This window comes from Protomyctophum bolini (genome assembly GCF_963924005.1).
Source record: "Protomyctophum bolini genome assembly, chromosome: 22".
NCBI lineage: Eukaryota > Metazoa > Chordata > Actinopteri > Myctophiformes > Myctophidae > Protomyctophum > Protomyctophum bolini.
In genome coordinates this window covers 24,362,651-24,387,321 of record NC_137883.1, presented here as the reverse complement: position 1 = coordinate 24,387,321, position 24,671 = coordinate 24,362,651, and the positions used below count along the sequence as shown (strand labels likewise).

Below are 24,671 nucleotides of genomic sequence, written 5' to 3'. Positions count from 1 at the left end.
CCCCCTCCCGGCCTCCCCTCGCAGCCAGAACTGCAGACTCTCTCTCAATGTTCTGCTGCAGTCCGTCACCTCTTCTGACTCCACCTCACCCCCTATACTAGCACGCCTCTATTCTTGTGTAACTTCTTGTCTTATCTTTTTTTAAGGATCTGCCCATAGGCCTCCTGTTTCTGTAGCGTGAGGCAGCTTGATGTACAAGTACACCCCCTGGACATGACGCAGGGAGGCACTGGGTCCCATTTTTAGAGTCTTTGGTATGACCCGGCCAGGGATGGAACCCCAACCTCCCAGTCTCAGGGCGGACACTCTAACCACAAGGCCACTGAGCAATCTAAGTATTCAGGGTAAAAACTGAGGACAGAAAACTGAGGACGCTACGAGTGATTAGCCGGATTGTAGTTGAGGATCAAAAGTGAGGACGCCAATTGTGATTGGCCGGAATGTGATGATGTATGATGATAAGAGCGCCCCTCACTGCACACAGGTGTGATTTGTTTCGTTTAAGTGGATTACTTGTCCAGGTTTTTGTTATTCAGATGAAAAACTATCTTGACCGCACAAGTTGAGAATATTTCAGAGAGCATATTGTATAGACGGATGCTAGGCTAGTTTATTTTTAATCTGGTATTAAGTTTCTTTGATACTACATTATTCTCTTTACGCTCTACGTATGTGACTGTTGAGCCTCAGGATTCATGCCTAATGTATTCCCCGTTTTTCCACTGCGTTGTAGACTGGAAATAGCCGATCTGTAAGGGCACAAAGTGTCACTGATGCGACAAACATTTCCGAATTCAAATTTAAAAAGTAGCAAAAGTAGAAGATCTGCCAGCTCAAAACGTGTCTCTTCGCGCCACGTTTCGAGCTTGCGGATCTGTTGGATTTGATGCTTTTGTATGACACTGTAGTAGGATCAAGTAGGCTGTTAACCCATTCTGACCTGAGATCAGATTCATACGAGGTTTCCACTGGACACACACTGGTCTGATGAACCCATTCTGACCTGAGATCAGATTCTAAAAATGTCAGTCGTTCTTCGAATTTTTCAAAAATAGCAGACCTACAAGCTCGTATCGCGCCACTCGGTGGCGCGATATGAGCTTGTAGATCTGCTATTTTTCAATAGGTAAAGCATAACATGATGCTAACACCAAAATGGGTGCCCGGTCAGAATGGGTTAAATGTTTGGTAAGAGATTTATGCCCAATGTATACAGTATATTCATACGAGACCGTTTCTGACCGAGGCTATGTCATTGATTTTCTTTTTTTTCATGTCATATGAAAGCAGGGAATCATAGCTTCGAATTGACATATTGGTTGTTCAGTTTGACCCACCAGTTTTAGAGATATGGCTTATAGAGTAATGTCTTTACAGAAAACAATGAGTTGAGAAAACAGGCTTGAAAGGTTCACTTCTGTGGACTCTTAATATTACGCCTATAGCTACATGTTTAAGCATTTATTTCATATTTACAGATTTCAGCTCTAGACATGCTCTAGTATGTGAACAGTCTGCCTGTGCTAATAACTGTCTCCATGCCACATGACGCCTTATGATGCCTCCCCCTTAACTCATTTTGGATTAAAAAAAATACTGAACAGTTAGTATTGCCGCCATGACTGTCTCTGTATCAAAAAGAGTCACATATACAGTATATCTCAAGCTTTACTGTACCGCCAGAGGCCATCACATGTCTAGACTGACAAGTCAATCTCTATAAACGCTTCACTGCACTACAGTATATACACACTGGTGACAAATCTCCCAGCCTGCATGCTAAAACTCGGTGTCTAAACACCAGTGGATTTCAACCCTTTTCATATCAAGGCCCCAATTATTTATCGGGCATTTGAGCCACGGACCACCTGACATTTAGCTTCTCGGACTCCAAAACTTTGATTATTGTGTTGTCGTCGGATAGGGCATTAATTATTTGCATGACAGCTGCTGCTGATGCATAGAATAACAATTATTCTACATTCTCTAATTGTGTAGACTTGTATATGATGTAATGCAGATACCGGTACAATAATTTAACTCTTGAGAGTGTACAATGAAACCAAATGGACCCGTACGTTTCATTTTACACTCTCAATAGTTAAAGATCTATATGGGTCCATTTGCTTACCAACTCATCATCATGCAGCTGGGGACCACCTGGAACCCCCTCAAGGACCACTGGTGGTCCCCGGACCACTGGTTTAACCCATTTTTACCTGAGATCGGATTCTAAAAATGTCTTCTACATCCTGACAGTTTTCTGAAAAAGTTATGTTTCTAAAATATTTTCAAAAATAGCACTCGGTGGCGCGCTATGAGCTTGTAGATCTGCTATTTTTCAATAGCTAAAGCATAACATAATGCTAACACCAAAAGGAGGTTCCCGACTTCCCGCCCAAAATGGGTTAAAACCACTGGTTTACACCGACAAAGCTGTATTGCAGCACCAATCAACAGTCTTTCGGGTGGTCCTTATAATACTGGGTTTGGCGACCAGTGATCAGTTTCCAAAGCAGTGGTGCTTAGAGGTATGCAGCTGTTCTCATTGCTGCCTTGGATTTATTAAGTCCTCCCAGACACCATCGTAGGCGGAAATCTCTCTACTTGTCTGTCTGGCAACGTGAGACTAACAGACATTTTCTAATAGTTTTTGGGGGAAGACGCAGCCATCATCCGATGTGACAAGAAGCAAGCAGCCCATGCTGTTATCCTTTATACTAACATGACTCACAAACATCTGTGGTGCTGGCTGTAGTCACTCAGTGTACTGTATCTCCTCCAGTGTACTGTATCTCATCTTCCTTCTGCCTCGTCAGTTTCTGGGACGACCTTCTATTCGTGTTCTTGACAGCTTCTCATCAGCACAGCTTCACAGCTCTCCCTCTCCCTCTCCCAGCCTCCCATCGCAGCTTCAGTGCTGAGAACTGTTGTAAGAACTGAAGTGATGTCTATATCTGGATCAATATTTCTTTACTTCAGTAAAAGTTGTAACACCGAGCGTTGCTGTTTGTCGAGCAGAAACCTCTTATCTAGCGTATTTTATACTTTTTGTGTTTTCCCGTAAATTAATGCCCTATCTGCAAACTGGAAATGCGTCGTGAAGTTTTTGAGCTCGTAGATCTACTACTTTTGCTATCCTGAAAAGTCACAGTTTTAGATATAATAAGGTTTCCACATATGACCGACAGACGATCATATACAAGTAAAAGAGATGCTTTTTGTTTTAATCTTCAAAAGTCTATACGAGCTCACATCAATTGCCAATTATTACATTTTTTGGAAGTTGTAACTTGTAGTAATTATTAGTCAAGCCTGCAGGCTTTATATATTTGTTTTACGGTAGTTATTTGTCATGTCTGCCCCATGATTGTTTTTGATAATGTGATACTGTTCTAGTTCCAGTTCTGTCATCACTTCCAATTTCACTTGTTTTCTGTATCCTTTGTGAGTTCTCTCTGCTGATTGGATAAAATGGGCATCCCGACCTGACCTGGAAATGCATTTTCTGTTCACAAAGAGTTGGAGTTACGGAACAAACACTGCATCATATATTTAACCCATTTTGGGCGGGAACCCCTTTTGGTGTCAGCAGAACGACTGACATTTCAGAAAACGTGTCAGGATGTAGAAGACATTTTTAGTACAAAATGGGTTAACAACACTATCACTCGCCCTACATTTAACCCCCATTATTTGCATGACAATGAATCGCCAACTAAAACGTAATATCTGCTACCAGCCATATCTGCTACCAGTGTGTCATAGAGTGGGCACTGATAGCTGCTAATGTATGTTAAGGTCTCTACAGCTCCCTGGATAGACAGGGTTGCATTCTTAATTACTTCACATTTAATGTCAGTATTCCCGTGAACAAAACAGTAAAACCTTATTATTTCTCACCTCTGATTTCTCCCTTCCATGACTCTGCATGTAAAGGTCTCTATACAGCTCCCTGGATAGACAGGGTAGCATTCTTAATTACTTCACATTTAATGTCAGTATTCCCGTGAACAAAACAGTAAAACCTTATTTCTCACCTTTATTGCCAGGAAACGATCTTTTAAAAGTTTAATGCCGAAAGGGATGATGTTGTTTCAAGGCTGCTTCTTGGTTCTTGTCAGTGGAGGAAGAAGTTACTCAGATTTGTTTAATAAGTTAAACTAAATAAGCATTACTTCAATGTAAAAATGCAATTAAAGGTCTGTATATTATTTTTCGACAGGATTAAAAGTATTGGCATCAAAATATACTTACTGTACCAAAGTGCACACATTTTGTCTTACAAATATTGTCTGCGATATTGTCGGGGAGGTGTCTCTTTTGATACAGTCTGTTTCTAGTGAAAATGTAACTAATTCGGCAACAGTAACATTAGTGTTTTGTTTTCTCTCAGTTGATTCTTCATATCCATACGAGTGAAACCGCCAGGATGATTTGTTAATTTTTTCAAACGCAGTTCTTATATTAGGCGATCTAAGATCCCCCTGTGGGGTTTATAATACAAATAAATAAACACACAAACCCGTTTAAAACACACTGGCGATATTGACGTTGTCAGACGTCGGTATTGTTACGTAACTACCTTGGCCCGGTATCTTGCTTTAAGTGAGTGGATGTTCATGCTTTAGTCTCAATATAAGAGCTTTATCTTCTATATAGAAGTTATATTGTATTCAACATACTCTACCAATTACAGACTTTACAAAAGGATATTTTATTCCTTAAATAAAGTTACAGTACTTGAGTAAATGTCCCAGCAGTGCTTGTGGTGAAGCAGAGTGAGTGGTGACATCATGCTCAGCAGTGGGATGTGTTTGAGTCAGCTGAACGGTCCAGTGTGTCACCTCTCACTAGAAGAAGAATGGCTCTAATAGGTCTTAAGTGAATCTGCACAAATTGAACGGATATATTAGACTGCTGTAAAAGAGGAATTTAGTAATGTAATTAAAGCCGGTGTCGACTAGGCTAAACGGCAGTTCTCATTGTTTCACCGGCTTTCCCCTTACAGTACAGCACTTTTTACAGTGTTTAACAGGACAATGAAAGGCTATTACTGGGATGACTAAAAGCAGCGTGTGCGTGTGCGTGCGTGTGTGTGTGTGTGTGTGTGTGTGTGTGTGCCCTCACGTGACACGCTCCTGTGCTAGCACGTGCCTGCAGTACTATTAAGTAAAACACAATCATAACCTCACAAACGTACAAGTCATTCCCCTAGTATGAACTACTAGCTACAGCAGAACAACCAGAGTCACTTGGGTTCAGGAGGACTCCCAGACCTGAACAAAACGCTGGACCAAAATAGACGATCTACAAACTCGCACGCCTTGGTTGTAATGTTGTTAATTCCAGTTTAGTTAACACAAATATTAGCTTCTGGGGGTCCCTCCCTGGCACAAAACATTATCAGATGGGGTTCCACGGCCAATTCAATTTGGGGGTCCTTGACACTCAAAACAAGTTTGAGAACAACTGCTTTAAACTTCTCAAAGCCTAATTCATTTATTCCATAGTATACTATTGTTATACTGTATGTATTCATATCCTCATGGTCTCCATGCACTCGGAGACCAGGATACAGTGCTTTATTAGGCTGTAACTCCCTCTCTCCTCACACCAGTACGAGTTATATTTGAGATATTGACGACCAACTGCCCGAAACAACAAGAATAAAAAGCACAGGCTGACCTGTAAAGCCTTGACCCCCCATGTTTAGCCTGCAGCGGGCAGGAATAGTTTGTGGTTATTAGCTCTTGTCTGTCTGCCGTCTCCTCAGCACCACTCACTCACTCTGCTGTTATTTAGTCTTGCAAGTGTATATATCCTGTTGCAGCTGCAGGACAACAAGTCTGGGTCTGTGATGATCGGCTTTCAGCCCGTCTCATGCCCAAGTTATGCCCCCGGGGGATGGCGCACGGCGGCAGTCTGCGGTCGAAAATAGCCGATCTGCAAGCTCACAGCGCGTGGCTTTCGCCACGCGCTGTGAGCTTGCAGATCGGCTATTTTCGGCACGCGACGACCCCGTCCGTTCGGCGACGTATCAATCATTGCTTCACCCTCTTCTATTTCTTGCCTCTTTAATCTGTGCGTCTGCCTCTATTAATACCATGTCGTACTTCTAATTGCAGCCGTACTATCTGTAGCGTTTAGCTGTGAGAACCGGGGGCAGTTAACCGTAGCATTACAATGGCTGCTGTAATTGTAAGAAGAGAGAGAGAGACACAGACAGACAGGGGGGACTCGGTGTCGATCCTGTCACTCAATGGAGGGATTTTAAGCAGCAGCGTTTATACCGTGTCACCTGAGCCATTGGGTGATGGATGGAGCGTAGCACAACCCATGAGCAGAGTTCAAATTCATTAGCCTCACTTTATAGTCGCAAAATGCTTAGGTTGAAATTGGGGACATCTCTATATGTTCCCAAGGTTCTATGTTCCACTGAATCCCCACTTACCTTATGGTTAGGTGAGCGGGGAACATAGAACCCAGGGAACATAAATATGCTCCGCGTGCACACCGATGCGCACTTTAGTGCCAAAATGATCAGCTTGAAAATCTTCTAGGGTTTTGTCAGGAGTTTTCTAGTTCGAACCAAATGGCGGAAGATGCAGACAGAAGTTGGGAGTGGAAAACAAAAGTTTCTTTCTGTACCAGAGTCAGACAGACAGTACTCTAGTAAACATACAGTGCGTTCTGTAGCCAACAACAAACAGGCAAGGAAACGAAAAGGTATAATACTGTATATGTTACAGTGAAATCGAGAAACCAGTGAAAGAGAGAAAAACGAAATGGGGGTGACCGTTTTTCCGGCAGGGGGAGGACACGAGTTGGGTCCGGGTCGCTTTGAAGCCGGGACCCCTCGAGGGAGTCCGAATGCTCCCGGGGCGCCGGCGAAACGCACCGGCGGGGGGCCGGGGCGGCTATCGGCGGCCGTCGGCAGGCCCTGGTCAGCCTGCCTTTTTCGACCGAGAGAGAGACAGCATCTCTCTCTTGCACGCACGCATGCACACACACGCGCGCGCACAGCAGCAGCAGGTTAAACAGAGGGTTCTATTCCAGTCAGTGCTTTGTAATGCTTGGTAGTGGGCAGTCTGGGCACTGCCAAACCGAGCTGGCATGGATAATGGATGGTAGGGATTGGATGTTATAATGAGCCGAGCCAACACAAGGCTGCCGCCTGCCTGCCTGCCCGGCGGCTGTTGTAAAATAATACATGACTGCTAGCCTCATGAATGTCTTGTGTACTGTACATCCTAAATGTGGACTAACCAGCCGGAGCCTTAAATCCAACATCAAGATGCGGTTAAAGAGTCCATGCAGCTGGAAAACCCAGAGAGAGAGAGATATGACTCACACGCACTCTTTATGCTACTTTCTGCATTTCACTGTTGTCATGGCACCTTTGATCATTGGTGGAAGAAATACTCCTTTTGGGTAATAACAATAATAATGATACTAATAATACACTTTATTTTTTTAGGACCATTCATGACATAAAGTAAAACACAAAGTACCTTTTTACAGGAGAAAAAAGAGAAACAAAAATGTAAAATATCCTTAAAACAAGCAAAAACGGAGTAATTAAGACAATAAAACAATAGCAAAGGACATAAAAACAGCAGAGAATCAGTGAGTACGTGAATAAGAAGGTTTTAAAAGCAAGAGTGAAGAGGTGGGTCTTTGCTTAGCTTTGCTAATAGTAACACTGCCATAATGTAGTAATTCTCTGTTAAAGTAAACCTCCTGTGCATACCCCATGCCGTGAATTGGAAGTAAGCGACGAGTTTCGCGCGATCTTTATTTAATTCACCCAGACTTTTCTGCATAATTAATTAAGCCTTCATTCATTATGCAGAAAGTCCCATTTTACACATTTTGTTTTGTTTAGTTTTTTTATGAATGTGTCATAATCGTTCAAATATAGCCGATCTACAAGCTCATTTGAATTGTCAAAGTATAAAATAGGGCTCAATTGATTTAGGTATGTTTTGTAACAATCTACAAAGTAACTAGTACGTTTTCAAGTAAGAAATACAATATTGAAAAATGTACATGTAGTGAGTAATGAGTGCCTTATCTGCTGGCACTCTGCTGGCACATCCTTTGTGTTAAGGACAGTACTTTTGTGCTTTTCTTACAATTCTGCCTGTGATTTTCTTTTGTGGTTATTCGTGACACATTTCTTTGTGTGCATCATGTTATGTACTGTACCTGGACTTATTATGAGAACCTCCATGATATTATTTATAGCCTCCAGGTTGAGTTATCTCTCAGGGCTGTTAGAGAAGAGAGGCCGTACGCAGCATGGGATGGAGGTTTGGCTGTCACGCCCGCTTCTCACTTTGTGAGACGTTTCATCTTTTAATTTTAGTTCTTTCCACCGCCCCCCGAACAGCTGCCTGCCTGCCTTTCTTTTCGGGGATGATTTCATGTGTATTTTATTTTAGAAATCTCTGGATAAGTGGTGGATTTAAAAGTTATGCTGTGGATTATTCTTGTGGTCTGGCTCTTTTTTGTTGGCTTACTTGCGATATCCTCACGACCCACCAGGTTGAGTTGAGAATTACGCACGCACGCACACACTGTGAGTCGCAAGATGCAGGGAAGTGTTGAAAGGAGATGAAAGGTTTCCTGCCTGACAATAACGAAACAAGTACAGATATATATTTTTAAAAAGGATAATTCCATGCTAGAAGGCTTTCTTACCTTTATTTGTAGTTGTTACGTCCCCACCAAAGTGTTATTTTGTGGAAAAGTGCATTATTGGCTATTTCCCCTAATATTGGCTATATTTCCTCTAGACCTCAATGGGGGTTGGGTTTTTGTGCTAACTCGCTTATTTCCATCGAAATAAGTAGTAAAGTGTGCCGCTTGGGATACTATTTACATTATGAAGAGAGCACAATTTTTTATTTTTGAGCGATGGAAACACCCCAATGCCCCATTCAATTCAATGCAATTCAATTCATTGAGGGCTTATAGTAGGGGAAATAGCCAATAATGCGCTTTTGCACAAAATAACACCTGGACCTCTTTGGTGGGGACGTAAACAACTACAAATAAAGGTAAGAAAGCCTTCTAGCATGGGATTCTCCTTTAAGTAACACAGTAAGTAAATAGTATTTAGGTACTTCACTCCATGTCCACCGCTGCCCATGACCTTGAGCAACGAACAGGAAGAAAAAGCAATGTTTACTTCCAACCTGAAGGTTTCACAGCTTCATTCACGCTGTGTCCTCCGTGTCTGTGACCAAACCACCATGTCAGGACGCAACAAACTGCAGCGTTGGCAGCCTCACACAGCGCTAATCACAAGCCCTCTATATGCGCTGTTGGGAGTCGTGCCCACACGGTAGTGATACGTCTTTCTTTTATGATCTAAACATTTCTGTCCATGGTGGGAATTCTGTTTAGTTATGGATCTGGTACTGTAGTTGCCTTTGTAGGGAAGCAGTTGCTCCTCTTCAGTTGGGTCGGTCGGTCGGTCGGTGACACGAGAGAGAAGGTTTTTAGCCCATTCCGAACTGTGGACGCATCTGTGTCGTCTTAGCTTTTGACCACTTTAACCATTATTTTAAACTTTAGCTGTTGAAAGAATTGCAGATCTACAAGCTCATAGCGCAGCACCGGGTGCCACGCTATGTAGATCTGCTATTTTTGAGAAATCGTGAAAACGTGTGCAAATCTTGGAATATATATTCTTTCACAGTGAATGTTTTTAACTCAAATCTTTGCTTCTGGGGGGGGGGTCCCTGGAACAACATATTTTCAGATGGGGGGGGGGGGGGGGGGGGGGGTCCACGGCCAAATACAGATAATTCTGTGGGTCCTTGACATGAAAAAGTTTGAGAACCACTGACATAGAAACATAGGGTTTTTCAGAAAACTGTCAGGATTTGTAGAATGTGGTCTCGAGTCTTAATTTGTTAGGAAGAATCTCTGAGGAGTAGCTTGAGGGAGGTGTTGAGGGAGGAGGTATTATTGCACCATTTTCATCTTAGAGTTTCTGTATCTAAAGCTGTCAGCCTTATTTAACCACATCATGGACTTAAACTAATTCAACCACTTAAACCACTCAAAGTGGTTCTCTGTTTTATTTTATTTCAAGTTACCCACGCCGAGCTATTATTGTTCACCATCGACTTTGTTGCAGTTGTGGTGTGAACTCTGCCATCCACTTTATGCTGTGTATTGTATATCGCATACATAGTGCTTGGTGTGCCTGGTCCCTTACTCTGAGAGTGTGGTTCCATCTGTACACTCTCAGAGTTAAAGATCCATTTGGAACCCCCTTAAGAAACCCGGAGGGTCCCTGAGCCCTATTTTTAGAACCACTGACTTAAACCCTATGTACTTTGTTGACCGCAGGGTCCAAGCTTAAGTTGGGTCCCTTTTTTTTGGGTGGTTTTCAAACTTTTTTTATTTCAAGGTCCATTATTTATTTGGCATTTGAGCCATTTGATGAGATTTTGCCTCGCAGGCCCAAAATATTTTGTTGTCGCTGGTTACGATTTTGTCTGTATTGTAGGCCTATCCACGGACCACTGGTTGAGAACCTGTCTTAGCCAAGCTCACAATGCTTTGTGACGTAACGTGTCATGCAAGCTTGTAGATCAGATCTGCTATAGAATATTCACGTCACAAGACAAAGAATCACATTCATTCAAAAAATGGACGATCTACAAGCGCATGTAAGACATGTGACACGATAGTAACACGCCCAAAAATAGGTTTATGTGGTTGAACGAACACAAACCGATCTCTCCTCTCCCTGGTGAATTGCTGCACAGTTTGCCTCTTAAATTAAATTAAATTAAATACAAACGTCCTCCTACCCCCTTCTAATTAACCGTATTCACACGGTGGCCATTTTGGCTCTTACAAACACACCGAGCGCTGTGGGGAAAAAAACGTCCACGCCCCCCAACCACCAGCTATTATCTACAGAAATAACTGGCGAGAGGTCAATCTATCACACACACAGTATTTATAATTGTCATATAGAAGATTAACGTGCTCATTTGGAGAATGCCTCGAGGTGGAAGAAGTTTATAATACAGTCTCCCCCCCCCCCCATGTGTCTTAGTTTACAAATTAAAATCATCAGTATGAAGCTCACATTCAGAACAGTGGGTTTTTAGAGTGAGTGCACTCATTTTAGAGAGAGAGAGAGAGGGTGAGAGAGAGATTGCGAGAGCGAAGATAGATCCATACCCTGGAGGCAGAATCAGGGATAAAAGACTGAATGAATATAAGGCACATCAATCAAATAAAATAACTCTCCTCATTTGCACTTTTCAGCACAGCGTGAAACATCAACCGTCTCTATCGGACGGAAACCTCACAACACGTTGTGAGCTTGTAAAAAGCTCTACTTTTGCTTGCCACTCTTGTATGAAGGAGTATAAGGCTTAAGGCACAAGTGACAAACGCATATGGAGATAAAAGGTTTCTGCCCGACAGCAACGATTCACCTCGTGTATCAATAGTCATGTCCTCATTTTGTTCTTCAGTTGGTTTTTCTTGAGCGGTGCCTAACCAATGACTCTGTCTGTCTGTCTGTCTGTCTTTCTTGAGTACGGACAGCTGCAAAATACAGCTGGGTGACCTAAAGTGGCACTGTTGAGCACCCTAAAGGGACAGTTCCACTGAGCACTATGAATATAACTGCAGCGGTGTTGGTGTTGTTGTTGTTGTTGTTTTTGTCTCTACAAATATGGGGCTGAAGTACAATTATTCTTCATGCCCAGGTGTAACAAGTTGTACTGGAAACACAAACGCTCCAAGCTGAATGGAGGATGAAAGAATGACGTGGGCCTTGACATGATAACGGAGGCCCAGAGGAGGTGTGTGTGTGAGTGTGTGTGTGTGTGTGTGTGTACGAGGGAGGCGTCATGTCATTGAGCCTGTGTAGTTTCACCTTGCGGTCTGAATAGAAGAACATCTTCATGTCAAACCACAGGAGAAAACAACCTGCCACCCAAAACCTTCCCCAAAAAAGTCTTTGAAGTCACTCCGTCTTTAGGCAGTTTAAGTTAGTAGGTGCTCAAAGTCTTTGAAGTCACTCCGTCTTTCGGCAGTTAAGTTAGTATAGGTGCTTGTTATACTAATGATCAACCAGGTGCTCAAAGGAGATTAAAATAATGATGTTAAAAACCTATATTCGTGCTTCTAGTATTGACGCAATCCATGCCTTGGAAAAACATAAGAGGCTAGAGGCCGTGAAATCTATGTACTTTAACCGTGTATTACAAAAAAACAACAACATGTCCCCTGCCACATCCATTAAAGGTGTAGTGAAATCACCTTTAGACCATATCCGTGGTCATCATATGGGCATACCTATAACAATGGATGCCAAAAAAATGGGAAAAGTTTCATTTTTGTGTATTTTATATCAAAAGTCCATACAAATTACTTCCTTAAAACTAAAACGTACTGCGTGATGACGTGTAGAGCGACACGTCAATAAAAGCCAATCAAAATGAAGCTCACCCGTTTTGATTCCCAATGCTGCATCGTGCTCCGTTTTAACCCATGCTGACCTGAGATCAGATTCATACGAGGTTTCCACTGGACACACACTGGTCTGATTAACCCATTCTGACCTGAGATCAGATTCTAAAAATGTCAGTCGTTCTTCGATTTTTCAAAAGTAGCAGACCTACAAGCTCGTAGCGTGCCACTCGGTGGCGCGCTATGAGCTTGTAGATCTGCTATTTTTCAATAGCTAAAGCATAACAAAATGGGTTCCCACCCAGAATGGGTTAATCTCATTCAAGATGACATCCAGACAGTGCATTACTCGTTTTAAACTTAATAATCAATTAAGTATTCAATGAATCAATTCAAAAACGGCTCATTGTGAGCTTGTAGATCTCTTATCCTGCGTGCCTGCCCTGTGGGAGGGAGGGTGGGGTAAAACTCTAAACTGCCACTCCCCGCGTTTCTGCTCAGATTCCAGACATCTGCGTTGACCTCGTGTGACCCTCAAAGGAAGAGCTGCGGGCTGTAATACTAGAGCCAGTCTCCAGAGCGAGGGAGCAGGGATGATGTCATAGAGAGAGAGAGAGAGAGAGAGGAGTGGTTCCTGTTTTTCCCTCCTCAGCCTGTCTGAGGCCAGCAAACCAGGCTCATCGATCAGTCAAATAGCCCATTTAGACGAGGATGATTCTACAAAATGTCTTCTGAATCCTGACAGTTTTCTGAAAAACCCTATGTTTCTATGTTAGTGGTTCTCAAACATTTTCATGTCAAGGACCCCCAAAAATATATGTAATTGGCCGCTGACCGCATTTTCACGATTTTTCAAAAAATCGCAGACCTACAAGTTCATAGCGCGGCATTCGGTGCCGCGCTATGAGCTTGTAGATCTGCTATTTTTCATCAGCTAAAGCATAACCTAATGCTTAAAACACCAAAAGGGGTTCCCGCCCAGAATGGGATAGTTAATGTAAGGTATTTTTCTACTCAAGCGAGCCTGATGTATAATTTATCGCCGGGCGGTGTCGTTTGAGGAAAGGAATCTAACATTGAAATTGATTATAATAATGACGACGTGTCGCGAGATTCTTTTGGTGCATCAATGTGTTGATGCGTGATAAAATAATGAACGTAAAGAAAGTAATCGATAGGATAATTACAAAGAGACTAGGGAAATAATCGATAGTTGTTTTAGAGCCCTGCTCTGTGTGAAATTGCAGGGTAAACAAAATGTAATTATCGTCATTGACGGGTGGGTATCTTGTAAGTCCAAAACACTTACTTGTGAGGAAATGGGGGGGAAAAGAAAGTAACCCGTGTCTATTAGAAAATAGCAAGCTCACAACGTGCGCAAGAGTCAAAGGTGAAAATTATAGGGATCCAAAACAAGTATCGATCGTATCGATCGTAGCAGTATCGATCGTAGCAGATCTACTCAAACTAAAGCTAGCAGATCTGCTACTTTTGATGCGTTTGTGTGATGCTGTAGTATGTAACTATAGCCGATCTACAAGCTCACAGCGGCGTCGAGTCCTGTGAGCAAATAAGCTCAGTTTACAATACTAGACCAGTGCCCGGCTGTAGAGCACCCAGTCGGTAACGATGGAAGTTGGAGATCCATGCCCCACCCGGCTATGCAATACCCGTTCCACCAATCTGTCTGTGTCCCTTTTATTGCCCATATATGGAGTGTTGTGATGTCAGAACAGGCCAGCACCATATATGGACCCTGGGCACTGAAGGCGCAGGCAGAGAGAGGCCTTTTGTGGCGGTTCTGGACAACCGTGGGTCCGACCGACTCGACACAGAGCACTGCACTCCCTGCGGGGGTGTGGGAATGTGTGTGTCGGATTTGAAGTCGGTGGGGTTCTCGAGTTACGTGCATTAGACGTACACACGTACAGACAGACAGACAGCAGACAGACGTGGTGATATATAGATGGATGGATGGATGCAGGCTGGCAGCACTCTTGATGTGATCGGCTGACGTGTTGTGCAGTTACCACTCAATTCCTTTACCTCCCACACATCCCATAATACTGCCTCCTGTTCTCTCTCTCTCTCTCTCTCCCGCCGTTGCAGGCATTGCTGTTTTTATTTATTTATGTTGTGATGTGATCTGGCTGCAGCAGCAGCAGCCAGCTGAGAACATGTTCATCTTCTCCTTATTAGCTGTGGAACCAGAGGGAGAGAAGCAGAGCATATGAGCATGTACGATACGATGCCCAAAGAAGTTTGAGAAGTAGTTGTTGTTCTCCGCATTTGAGCTTTCTCTTGGAGCCGTGCCACGCTCGGGAATCATTTGATTAGTTGATTTGACCCCCGATCCAATCCAACCTTGGATCCTTCTTTATTTGTTTTCCTTATGTTGCCATGTCTGCTAATAGTAATTACAAGCATCTTTGGGCTTGTTTTTCTGTAACGTTGCTTGTAAATATTGGTGGTTGTTTTTTTTTTGCAGGCTTATTGCTTATTTGGCCTTGTTTCCTAATGTTTAAACCAGTGCATCTCAAACTAGTTAATGTCAAGGACCCCCGACTTGTAGAATGTTGCATGTTTTTCTAAACACAAATCTGGTACTGGTACAAGGTCATAATGTAATCGTATTTTCAAATAACGATCCATAGTTTAAAGTGCTCATGTGGCCTATCGTCGCTTCTTTTGGGCTTGCTTTCATAGAACTGGTCGTTTATTTCTCCCGCAAAATCTGGCAACACTGCTGCTAGTGCTTAGTGTCTTGTTCTGAAGGGGGTCTGTTTGGTCTGTTTTTGGACGTCATCCCAGCAGGTTACATTGTGTCAGAGCAGTGCAGCTTATCCATATCAACGTTAGGAGAGGTGACCATTTCAAAGAGAGCAGTGCTGTACACTGTGGTCACTTCGTATTGATTCAACTTGTCCAGTCATCTGTATAAACAAGAGAAATACCTCGTACGGTGGAGCAGGAGAACAATGTCTTATCATGGAGCCAGGCCAATCAATCGGTAGAGCTCTCCACTTTGGACCAAAAGGTCATGGGTTTGATCCCGGGCAACTCGGAAGAGCAGCACGGCTTGCGTGTGTGTGCCTTGGACCTGATGGTAGGTGTAGCGTTACACCTCAGCAATCCATCTCCCACGTGGGAATCGTGGGAGTCTGTCCCCATTACAATGAGCGAGACCCCTGGGACTGAGAGAAGGATAGCTGAGGTGTACAATCTGCATTAGAGCATCACAACTCAATGCCCAGGGCACAAATTATCCACGTATTAATTTAGAAAACTGTAGTTGAATAATCTGCAATTCTCAAAATAATAATACTAATCATAGGCCTTCCATAAGTTTTCTGTAACCAGCAGAGTATGAAGTTATAGCAGCAGTGAAAGGTGTCCTCCATTTCTCCTTGGTTTCTAAATGGTCGTTCAGAATCAGTACCACTAGCACATCTCAATTCTTCACACGCAAACACTACTCTGTGAGTACGGTCCCTAGTCTCCAACTGTACTCAGAACTGAACTGTTCTTCAGTGTTCTTCAGGCCCAAGGAGCTTAGCTGAGAGCGAGATGCAGCATGAACCACTAAATATTGGATTCATGCTAAATGTGTGTTTTTCTCTTTTTCCCCTGGATACTAGTAAACCTAATTTTTTGGGCTGAACAAATAATTTGAAAAAAGTGTTGTACCCTGCCCTTTTTTTATTTACTAATTATTTGTTCACCATCCGAAGTTGGCTTTGTCCGAGGCTTACAGGTCTTTAAATAATTACTTTCTGAAACTATGGGAACAATGAATTGGAAATTCTATTCTGGGCCGCTTGTCGGGACTGCGACACTCTATAACATTACTGTTGACACAGACATCAGACTATATAAAATACTATAGACATCAGACTATATAAAATACTATAGACATCAGACTATATAAAATGGGTTGCGGCAGAGAGGATACGGTTGGCACACTGGTCCACTTAATTACGAAACACCTTGATAAGTCAAATAAGAATTATGCAAGGGTGCTGTTCTTAGACTTTTCTTCAGCTTTCAATACAATACAGTCTGATATACTAGTGTCAAAGATGGTACAGTTGGAACTGAATCCATACTTAATTCACTGGTATTATGCTTCTTGTCTTACTACAGAGAGTACAGAGGGTGAAGGTGAACACAACCCTCTCCGCAGCATTAACCACTAATGTTGGTGCTCCCCAGGGTTGTGTGAGCTCAGCTGTACTCTTCACCCTTTATAATGACGGCTGTCGTACTGAGGAATGTCTGTCTGAATGTCGCACCCACACACCAGATCAATACATACTGAAGTACTCAGATGATACAACTTTAATTTCACTTAGTTCTAGATAGATCCAGTGATCCTGGACTGCACCAACACAGAGTAAATACGGTGATAACAACACTCATCATTAACACAAAAAAGACAGAAGATATTTTATTTGGTGCACCACTAGAGAGACACAGATCCCCCATTACTATTCATGTTGAACCGATCAACAAGTTATGTCCATACAAATACCTAGGAGTAGTAATAGATAATCTCCTGTCATGGAATGATCAGATTGAATCAGTGTGTAAGAAAACAAAGCAAATAATCTGATTCCTTCGCCGTTTAAGATGCTTTGGTGCTAGTAGACGGATTCTTCTTTTGTTTTTCACGTCTGTTATTATGTACTGTAGTTCTTCAGTACTGTAGTACCACCTGGTATGGATGTTTGTCTGTAGCCCCAAAGTCACAAATGCTGCAACAACTAAACATTTGTTCAAAGATGTATGGACAACCACTCCAGAGACTCTATACACAGGGCTTAAAGTTCTCAGTCATGGGGACGGATTTCAGTCCTGAGGATTTCATAGGGGTCATTTAATGAGATCATTGCAGTCATGTGCAAAAAATCATTTTCAGTCTTGGGATTTCTTTTGGCTTTAAGCCCTGTCTATACATCCACGTATGATAACAGCATCCTAAGGTTAGCAAGGAATATCACCTCTAATACTAGCCATGTTTTGTATGGAGAGTAGAGGTTGCTGCCTTCAGGAAGGAGATATGGTCTTCCAGCATACAATAAGCTCAGACTTTGAGGCTTAATCAGGTTTTTGGCCAGGATTAGACTGAGCTGTGGACATTGCTCTGTGCCCTTATATCTCTATGTACGTAACTGTATTTTTATTGCTGTTTTTGTGTTACATGTCAAATGTATGTGTGTATATGTGTTGCATACAAGGCCGCTGGGCCGCAAAACACATTTCAGTGCGAACTGACAATAAAGTATGACATGAAAATGACATGAAATGCAGCTCAAAGTGCTTTACAGAAAAATGGAGGATAAAAGCAAAGCAAGGCAACAACATTAAAAACAAGCAGTAATGCAATACAGTGAGGACATGAATAACAAAAATAAAAAATAAAAGATCAATTAAAAGCAATGTTGTAGAAGTGGGTCTTGAGCTGAGCTTTAAAAATGTCTACAGAGGCTGCCTGACGAAGGTACAGTGGGAGCTTGTTCCATGCCGACGGCCCGTAGAAGCAAAAAGCTGCTTCCCCGTATTTTTTTGTTGCCATTTTTTTTGGCAAAGCGAGCAGGCCAGCAGTGGAAGACCTTAGGGGGCGGTTTGGGACATATTTAGGCAGGCAGTCATGTAGGTAGGAAGGTGCGAGACCATTGAGAGCTTTATAGACAAGTAAATTTTTTTTTAAATCAATCCTAAAAACAACCGGAAGCCAGTGCAGTGATGCCAAAACTGGAGTAATATGTTCTCTCATCTTAGTTCTAGTTAAAACTCTGGCTGCTGCATTTTGGACAAGTTGTAATCTGTCAGTTGTTTTCTTAGGCAGTCCTGAAAAAAGTGCATTGCAGTAGTCAAGCCGAGAAAAAACAAAGGCGTGGATTAGCGTTTTTGCATCGTCCAAGGACAAATAGGCTCTGATTCGTGCAATATTTCTAAGGTGAAAAAAGGCAATCTTGGTAACATGATTAATGTGTGAATTGAAATTAAATTCAGAATCAATAATAACCCCCAGGTTCTTTACTTTACTGTTACTTTCTACATTCAGGTTACCAAGTCTGCTTATTATTGATTCTTTCTGCTCACTAGAACCGATCATATCATATCATATCACTACATGTATGCACTTGTATGCACTTGTATGTACTATATGTAGACATGCTGCTGGAATCAGCTGGATTCAAATGAACATACCTTTGGTGGTTGGGAGAGACCATGCTAGACTAAACACGTGTCTACATGGCTCATCATTATTATTAGAGCTCATTATTATAGATGCTTTTCCATCGCCATCTACAGTACAGTTACAGTACAGTGCATACTTGACTCTAGTGAGTCCATTCAGATCTCTGTCTCTCTCACCGCCTCGACGTGCCCACATATGGAGCGGTGAGAGGAAGAAGGGGGCGGGGGGGGGGGGGGGGGGGGTGTAGGTAGGAATAGAAGGCTGGAGGTTCCAAAAAAAGGAAGTAGCCTATTCTAATAGGACTGGGTGGGAGACCATTCACCGTCAAAGGTCAGACTTCCTCAGGTCTGTGGGCGTGGTGGTTGTTTTGAAAGAGAGAGCGAGAGAGAGAATGTAAATTCATACGCACACGCACACACACACACACACACACATAATATTGTGTATGCATTTGCGCTAAAGTCAGGTCAATGCCTCAGCCCTATAATTGCCGTCTCTCCTAACCTGCCGAAGCTTTTATCGCGGCCGCGCGATTTTAAACGGCGACGACGTAAAATGGCGTGGTGGTTTAACACGGACTCAGCAATATTATGAAGGCATCAGTGGCAACACAAGCAAAGCTTAAAGCCGATAGCTGGTATGCCAGAAGCACCCTTTAACTCTAAACAATAGAACTGGGACTTCAGTGCATTTCAGCATTCAGGTCAGCCCTGAATGCACTGGACTGACTTTTACCTTCCACTGACTGACTGGATGCTGTGTGTGTGTGTGTGTGTGTGTGTGTGTGTGTGTGTGTGTGTGTGTGTGTGTGTGTGTGTGTGTGTGTTTCTCTTCGACATATCTCCGCCAGGCTGAAGGCATGCTCTCTCTCTCTCTGCACACACACTCATGCAATGCCAAGTTGTCCTCCTCTTTTAAGTCGCCTTATTTTATGATAATGTTAAAGAGCTTTATATATATATATATATATATATATATATATATATATATATATATATATATATATATATATATATATGCATGCACCTTTATGCTTTTTTCAAAGGGAGAAAAAAGATCCTACCCAGTCCAGTTTCACTTTTAAGCAATTTTATTTATTGTAGAGCACCGAAGTCCTGACGTCACTGTCGGTAGAGGGCATCAATCCACAGGTTCGTGTACTTTTTATTTGCATTGTAATCTCCATAGATTTTCTCCAGAAACTGGCTGTGTCAAATATGAATGGACTCATGGAATCATTAACGACGCACAGCCACTCCCCTGACAGAAAGGCCGGGGTGGTCAGTTTATTTTTCAAACAGTTCTTATATGAAGCGACCTAAAATCGCCCTATAAAGATTTCACTGCAAATAAAAGAAATACATTAACCTGTGTATTGGCGCCCTCTACTGAAAGTGACGTCAGACTTCGGTGCTCTATTGTTGCTGTGTTCTTGTATTGCATATTGCAGGATCGGAGGGGGGTGGTCGTGAATATTGTGTGTGTGTGTGTGTGTGTGTGTGTGTGTGTGTGTGTGTGTGTGTGCACTGTGCAGATGAGACATGATGTTGCGTTAACAGAAAGAAAAACAATCCCCATTTGCTGCACATCAGTGTGTGATTCTGTGATTGGCTCCCTGCCGTGTGCCTTTGATTAGCTGAGGAGCTATAGAGACTGTCTGACTGTGAGACTGTCTGATTGGCTGTGGAGCTAGTTAATACAGTAGCTATAGAGACTGTCTGATTGGCTGAGGAGCTAGCAGTACAGTAGCTATAGAAACTGTCTGAGAGGCTCCACAATACATCATTCTGTCTGCCTGAGAGGCTGTGTTCTTAAAGACCACTCTGCTCTCTCTCTCTCTCTCTCTCTGTCCCTCTCTCATTCGCTATCTCTCTCTGTCTCCTCTCTCTCTCGTTCTCTCTGTCTCTCTCTCTCGTTCTGTCTGTCTCGTTCTCTCGTTCTTTCTATCATTATTTCTCTCTCCCTGTCTCTTTTCGTTCTTTGTCTCTCTTGCTCTGTCACTATACATATACTATATACTATACTCTCTCTCTCTCTCTCTCTCTCTCTCTCTCTCTCTCTCTCTCTCTCTCTCTCTCTCTCTCTCTCTGTGTGTCTGTATGTCTGCCATCTCTCTCTCGTCCTTTCGATCATTCTTTCTCTCTGTCTCTTTCGTTCTCTCTCGCTCTGTCACTATAATGCTCGCCTGTGCGTGTGTGCGTGCGTGTGTGCATGTGTTATCTCTCTCTCTATCTCTCTCCCTCTCTCTCTTGATCTGTCACTTTGCTCCTCTCTCCCTGGCTGGCTCCGTCTGCCTAACGAGGTGCCATGGGACTTGGGGGAGGGAAGATGCACTCAGAAATGTGTGTTGACAGATCCAAATGAGTGGATGACTCATTCAACTTAAGACGGTTTTGCAGCATAATAACACAACATCTGGACTGACAGACCGCTAGGTCTGATAGCCTCGGCCGTACTCCAGGCTCCACTACTACTAAACAGTCAGCAACTTCTCTTTCTGTCTCTCTCTCTCTGTCTGTCTGCCAGTAAGCCTGCGTTGGTTTCGGCTGATCAAGTATGCTGCAGCACGCACGCTCTTCAGTCTCCTTCCAAAAAATGTGTGTCTCTCCACTTCTGCTCTGCCCTTCCCTGGGTCCCTGGGTTGGTTCGGTTTGCTGCTGGCATTCCAATTCACAACACTGGCGATGATGACCTACAAACGTGTGGTTTTCAAACCTTTTCGCGCCAAGGACCCCCAGCATTTATATCTTATTTGGTCGCAGACTGGAAATATATTTTGTGCCAGGGACCACCAGAAGAGAAGATTTGTGTTAAAAGAAATATTAAAAAAACTGTTCAAAAATAGCTGTGAACTGTGAACATCTGCTATTTTTGAATAGCCAACGTATAAACATATGGTTAAAGTGGTAAACAATTATTATTGTTGTGTGTTATAGCAGTTGGTGACTGTCACTGTTGAGCTAATAAATGCAGTGAGGAGTATTGCACCACCATATGGACAGCACTATGATGTGTGTTCCAGTTCTCATGTTCATAAATTACTCACAGACCGGCAACGTGGGCCAGCTCTGCCTGACCCACAGCACTTCTCTACCAGAACACATGCTGTACTTACAGTACTATATTAGATAATTATTATCTAGGTCAGCATTGGAACTCTCTGGGCCGTTGTATCTTGGTGGCCTCCTGCCAGTGTTTCTCCATCCTTCTCATCGCTTCCGGTAGAACGCTGTCCCTCGATAGAACGCTGCCTCTCTGAACTGAAATAAACTAACCTAAACTTTATAACATAAAGAAGGAAGAACGAGAAAAGGAATCATGCCACCAAAGAAGCAACGTTCTAACCCTGTCCATGTGACAGAAGACGTGTGTGGGTCCTAAACCAGTGGACGCCCCATCTAAAAATGTATTAACCCATTCTTGGTGGGAACACCTTTTGGTGTTTGAAGCATTATGTTATACTTTAGCACCGAGTGCCTCGCTACAAGCTTGTAGGTCTGCTATTTTTGATAATTCGTGAAAATATATATTATATATATAATAAAATATATATTCTTTCAGAGCGAACGTTTTTTAACTCAAATCTTTGCTTCTGGGGGGGTTTTCCGTGGAACAACATATTTTCAGGCGACCAAATACATATAATCTTTGGGGTACTTGACATGAAATATTGAGCACCACTGATACAGAAACATACGGGTTTTTCAGAAAACTGTCATGAATTAATTCCTCCCCACACACTACTGACTCTGACCCTGCCAGTGAGGAGCCCCCACCGGGAGGACGTAGACCCTCGTCCTACTCCTCCCACCCAACACTCCCTGCAGCGCTGACAGGTGCGCGAACAGCCCTGTAGGAGTACAAATGACCACCCTCCCCACCCCCAAATTACGGGCCAATTGTGTCCGTGCGCATCCACGGAGGGGTGCCCTGGGCGCAGCCATAGCTGAGGTGTACCAATTATTAAAAGCGCAGCTTTTCACCTCAGCACTGAATAGCTGCACCTGGTCTACAGGGCACTGCTACATAGATTCGTCTGTAGACGCCCGACGAAGACAAATTAGTCAAATTGACCTGAAATCTTCATGCCTTAATCACAAATCATTGGGATTGTCTCGTGAAATGGGACATCGTGGTTGGCAGACGTAGACATGCCACCGCTCTCTTTGGCAGACACGTTGCAATGCATGCCACCACCAGTCTGTGTCCAACGCACAGCAGACTGCTGGCAGACAGACAATCAGTTACAGGAGAGACTCCTTGGAAAGGAACGAGGCAGATAAGGACGGTTGGATCGGCAACAAGTTATATGCGACAAGTCCTTTACCTGTTGTGTACTTGCTGTGCAGATATACAAACCTTTACCTGTTGTGTACTTGCTGAGCAGATATACAAACCTTTACCTGTTGTGTACTTGCTGAGCAGATATACAAACCTTTACCTGTTGTGTACTTGCTGAGCAGATATACAAACCTTTACCTGTTGTGTACTTGCTGTGCAGATATACAAACCTTTACTTGTTGTGATTATTGGAAAGGAGCCTAAAAGGTTGGGAACAAAACCGGGAACTGGTAGACTAAATTAAGAGGAAAACTTGCTGAGATTGTTTCTATATTCTTTGTGTTATATCGTCTCTGTCAGTTGGAGAATGACATAATGAGAAACCTCATTATGTCGAAAACTGATACTTCCTTCAGGAAGGAGATATGGTGTTCCAGCATACAATAAGGTCAGACTAAAGAGGTCCTTTTGTCCGCCAGTCGACTTTGAGGCTTAATCAGGAGTTGTACTAGTAGCCACGGGGTAATCTAGGCGGTGGATATTGCTCTTGTCTTCATGTATGTAAATTGTCTTGTTTCTTTGTGCTGTGTCAAATGTGTGTATATAATGTGTTCTGCATACTTGGCTGCTGGGTCACAAGACAAATGTCATTGTGAACTGACAATATAAAGTACTACATCATATCATATACCATATCATATCATATAATATCATATATCATATCATATATCATAAAAATGGCAAAACCCTCATTCTACAGAAGTGATCTCGCACTTGAAATTATATGATATAGTACTTTATTGTCAGTTTGCACTGACATTTGTCTGCGGCCTTGTATGCAACACATATACAAACATTTGACATAACACAAAACGGAAAAGAAAATACAATTACACACATTAAGAAACATAAAGGCAAGAGCAATGTCCACAGCTCCGTCTAGTCCCGCCCAAAATCCTGATTAAGCCTCAAAGTCGACTGATGGACAAAGGACCTCTTCAGTCTGACCTTATTGTATGCTGGAACACCATATCTCCTTCCTGAAGGCAGCAACCTATACTCTCCATACAAAACATGGCTAGTGTTTGAGGTGATATTCCTTGCTAACTGTAGGATGCCGTTACCATATGTGGATGTACAGTATAGAGTCTCTGAAGTGGTTGTCCAACAATCTTTGAACAACATGTGCAGTTGTTGCAGCAATTATTGGGACTTCTTCGTAGTTCTAGATGAGCGTGTCCTAAATTATAATCCTTCTCTTTCTGCAGGACTTCCTGACGGACCTCATGATGTCGGAGGTGGACCGCTGCGGCGAGAACGAGCACCTGATCTTCAGGGAGAACACGCTGGCCACCAAGGCCATCGAGGAGTACCTCAAACTGGTGGGACAGAAGTACCTGCAGGACGCGCTGGGTGAGTGGAGAGGAGGAGGGATGGAGGGGAAGGGCTGGGTGAGTGGAGAGGAGGAGGAGGGATGGAGGGGAAGGGCTGGGTGAGTGGAGAGGAGGAGGAGGAGGGATGGAGGGGAAGGGCTGGGTGAGTGGAGAGGAGGAGGAGGGATGGAGGGGAAGGGCTGGGTGAGTGGAGAGGAGGAGGAGGGATGGAGGGGAAGGGCTGGGTGAGAGGAGAGGAGGAGGAGGGATGGAGGGGAAGGGCTGGGTGAGTGGAGAGGAGGAGGAGGGATGGAGGGGAAGGGCTGGGTGAGTGGAGAGGAGGAGGGATGGAGGGG

The 24,671-nt window shown here is 43.2% G+C and overlaps 1 protein-coding gene across 6 annotated transcripts in view; it reads left to right on the top strand.

Annotated features, from left to right (window-relative positions):
• The window catches only part of LOC308310040 (disabled homolog 2-interacting protein-like), a 239,254-nt gene that overhangs the window by 177,128 nt on the left and 37,455 nt on the right, over positions 1-24,671 (top strand). For all 6 annotated transcript variants that reach the window (XM_080756077.1, XM_080756079.1, XM_080756076.1 and 3 more), the window contains one exon: positions 24,211-24,355. In XM_080756077.1, the coding sequence (XP_080612203.1) occupies positions 24,211-24,355 (145 nt within the window). The remainder of the gene's footprint in view (positions 1-24,210; positions 24,356-24,671) is intronic.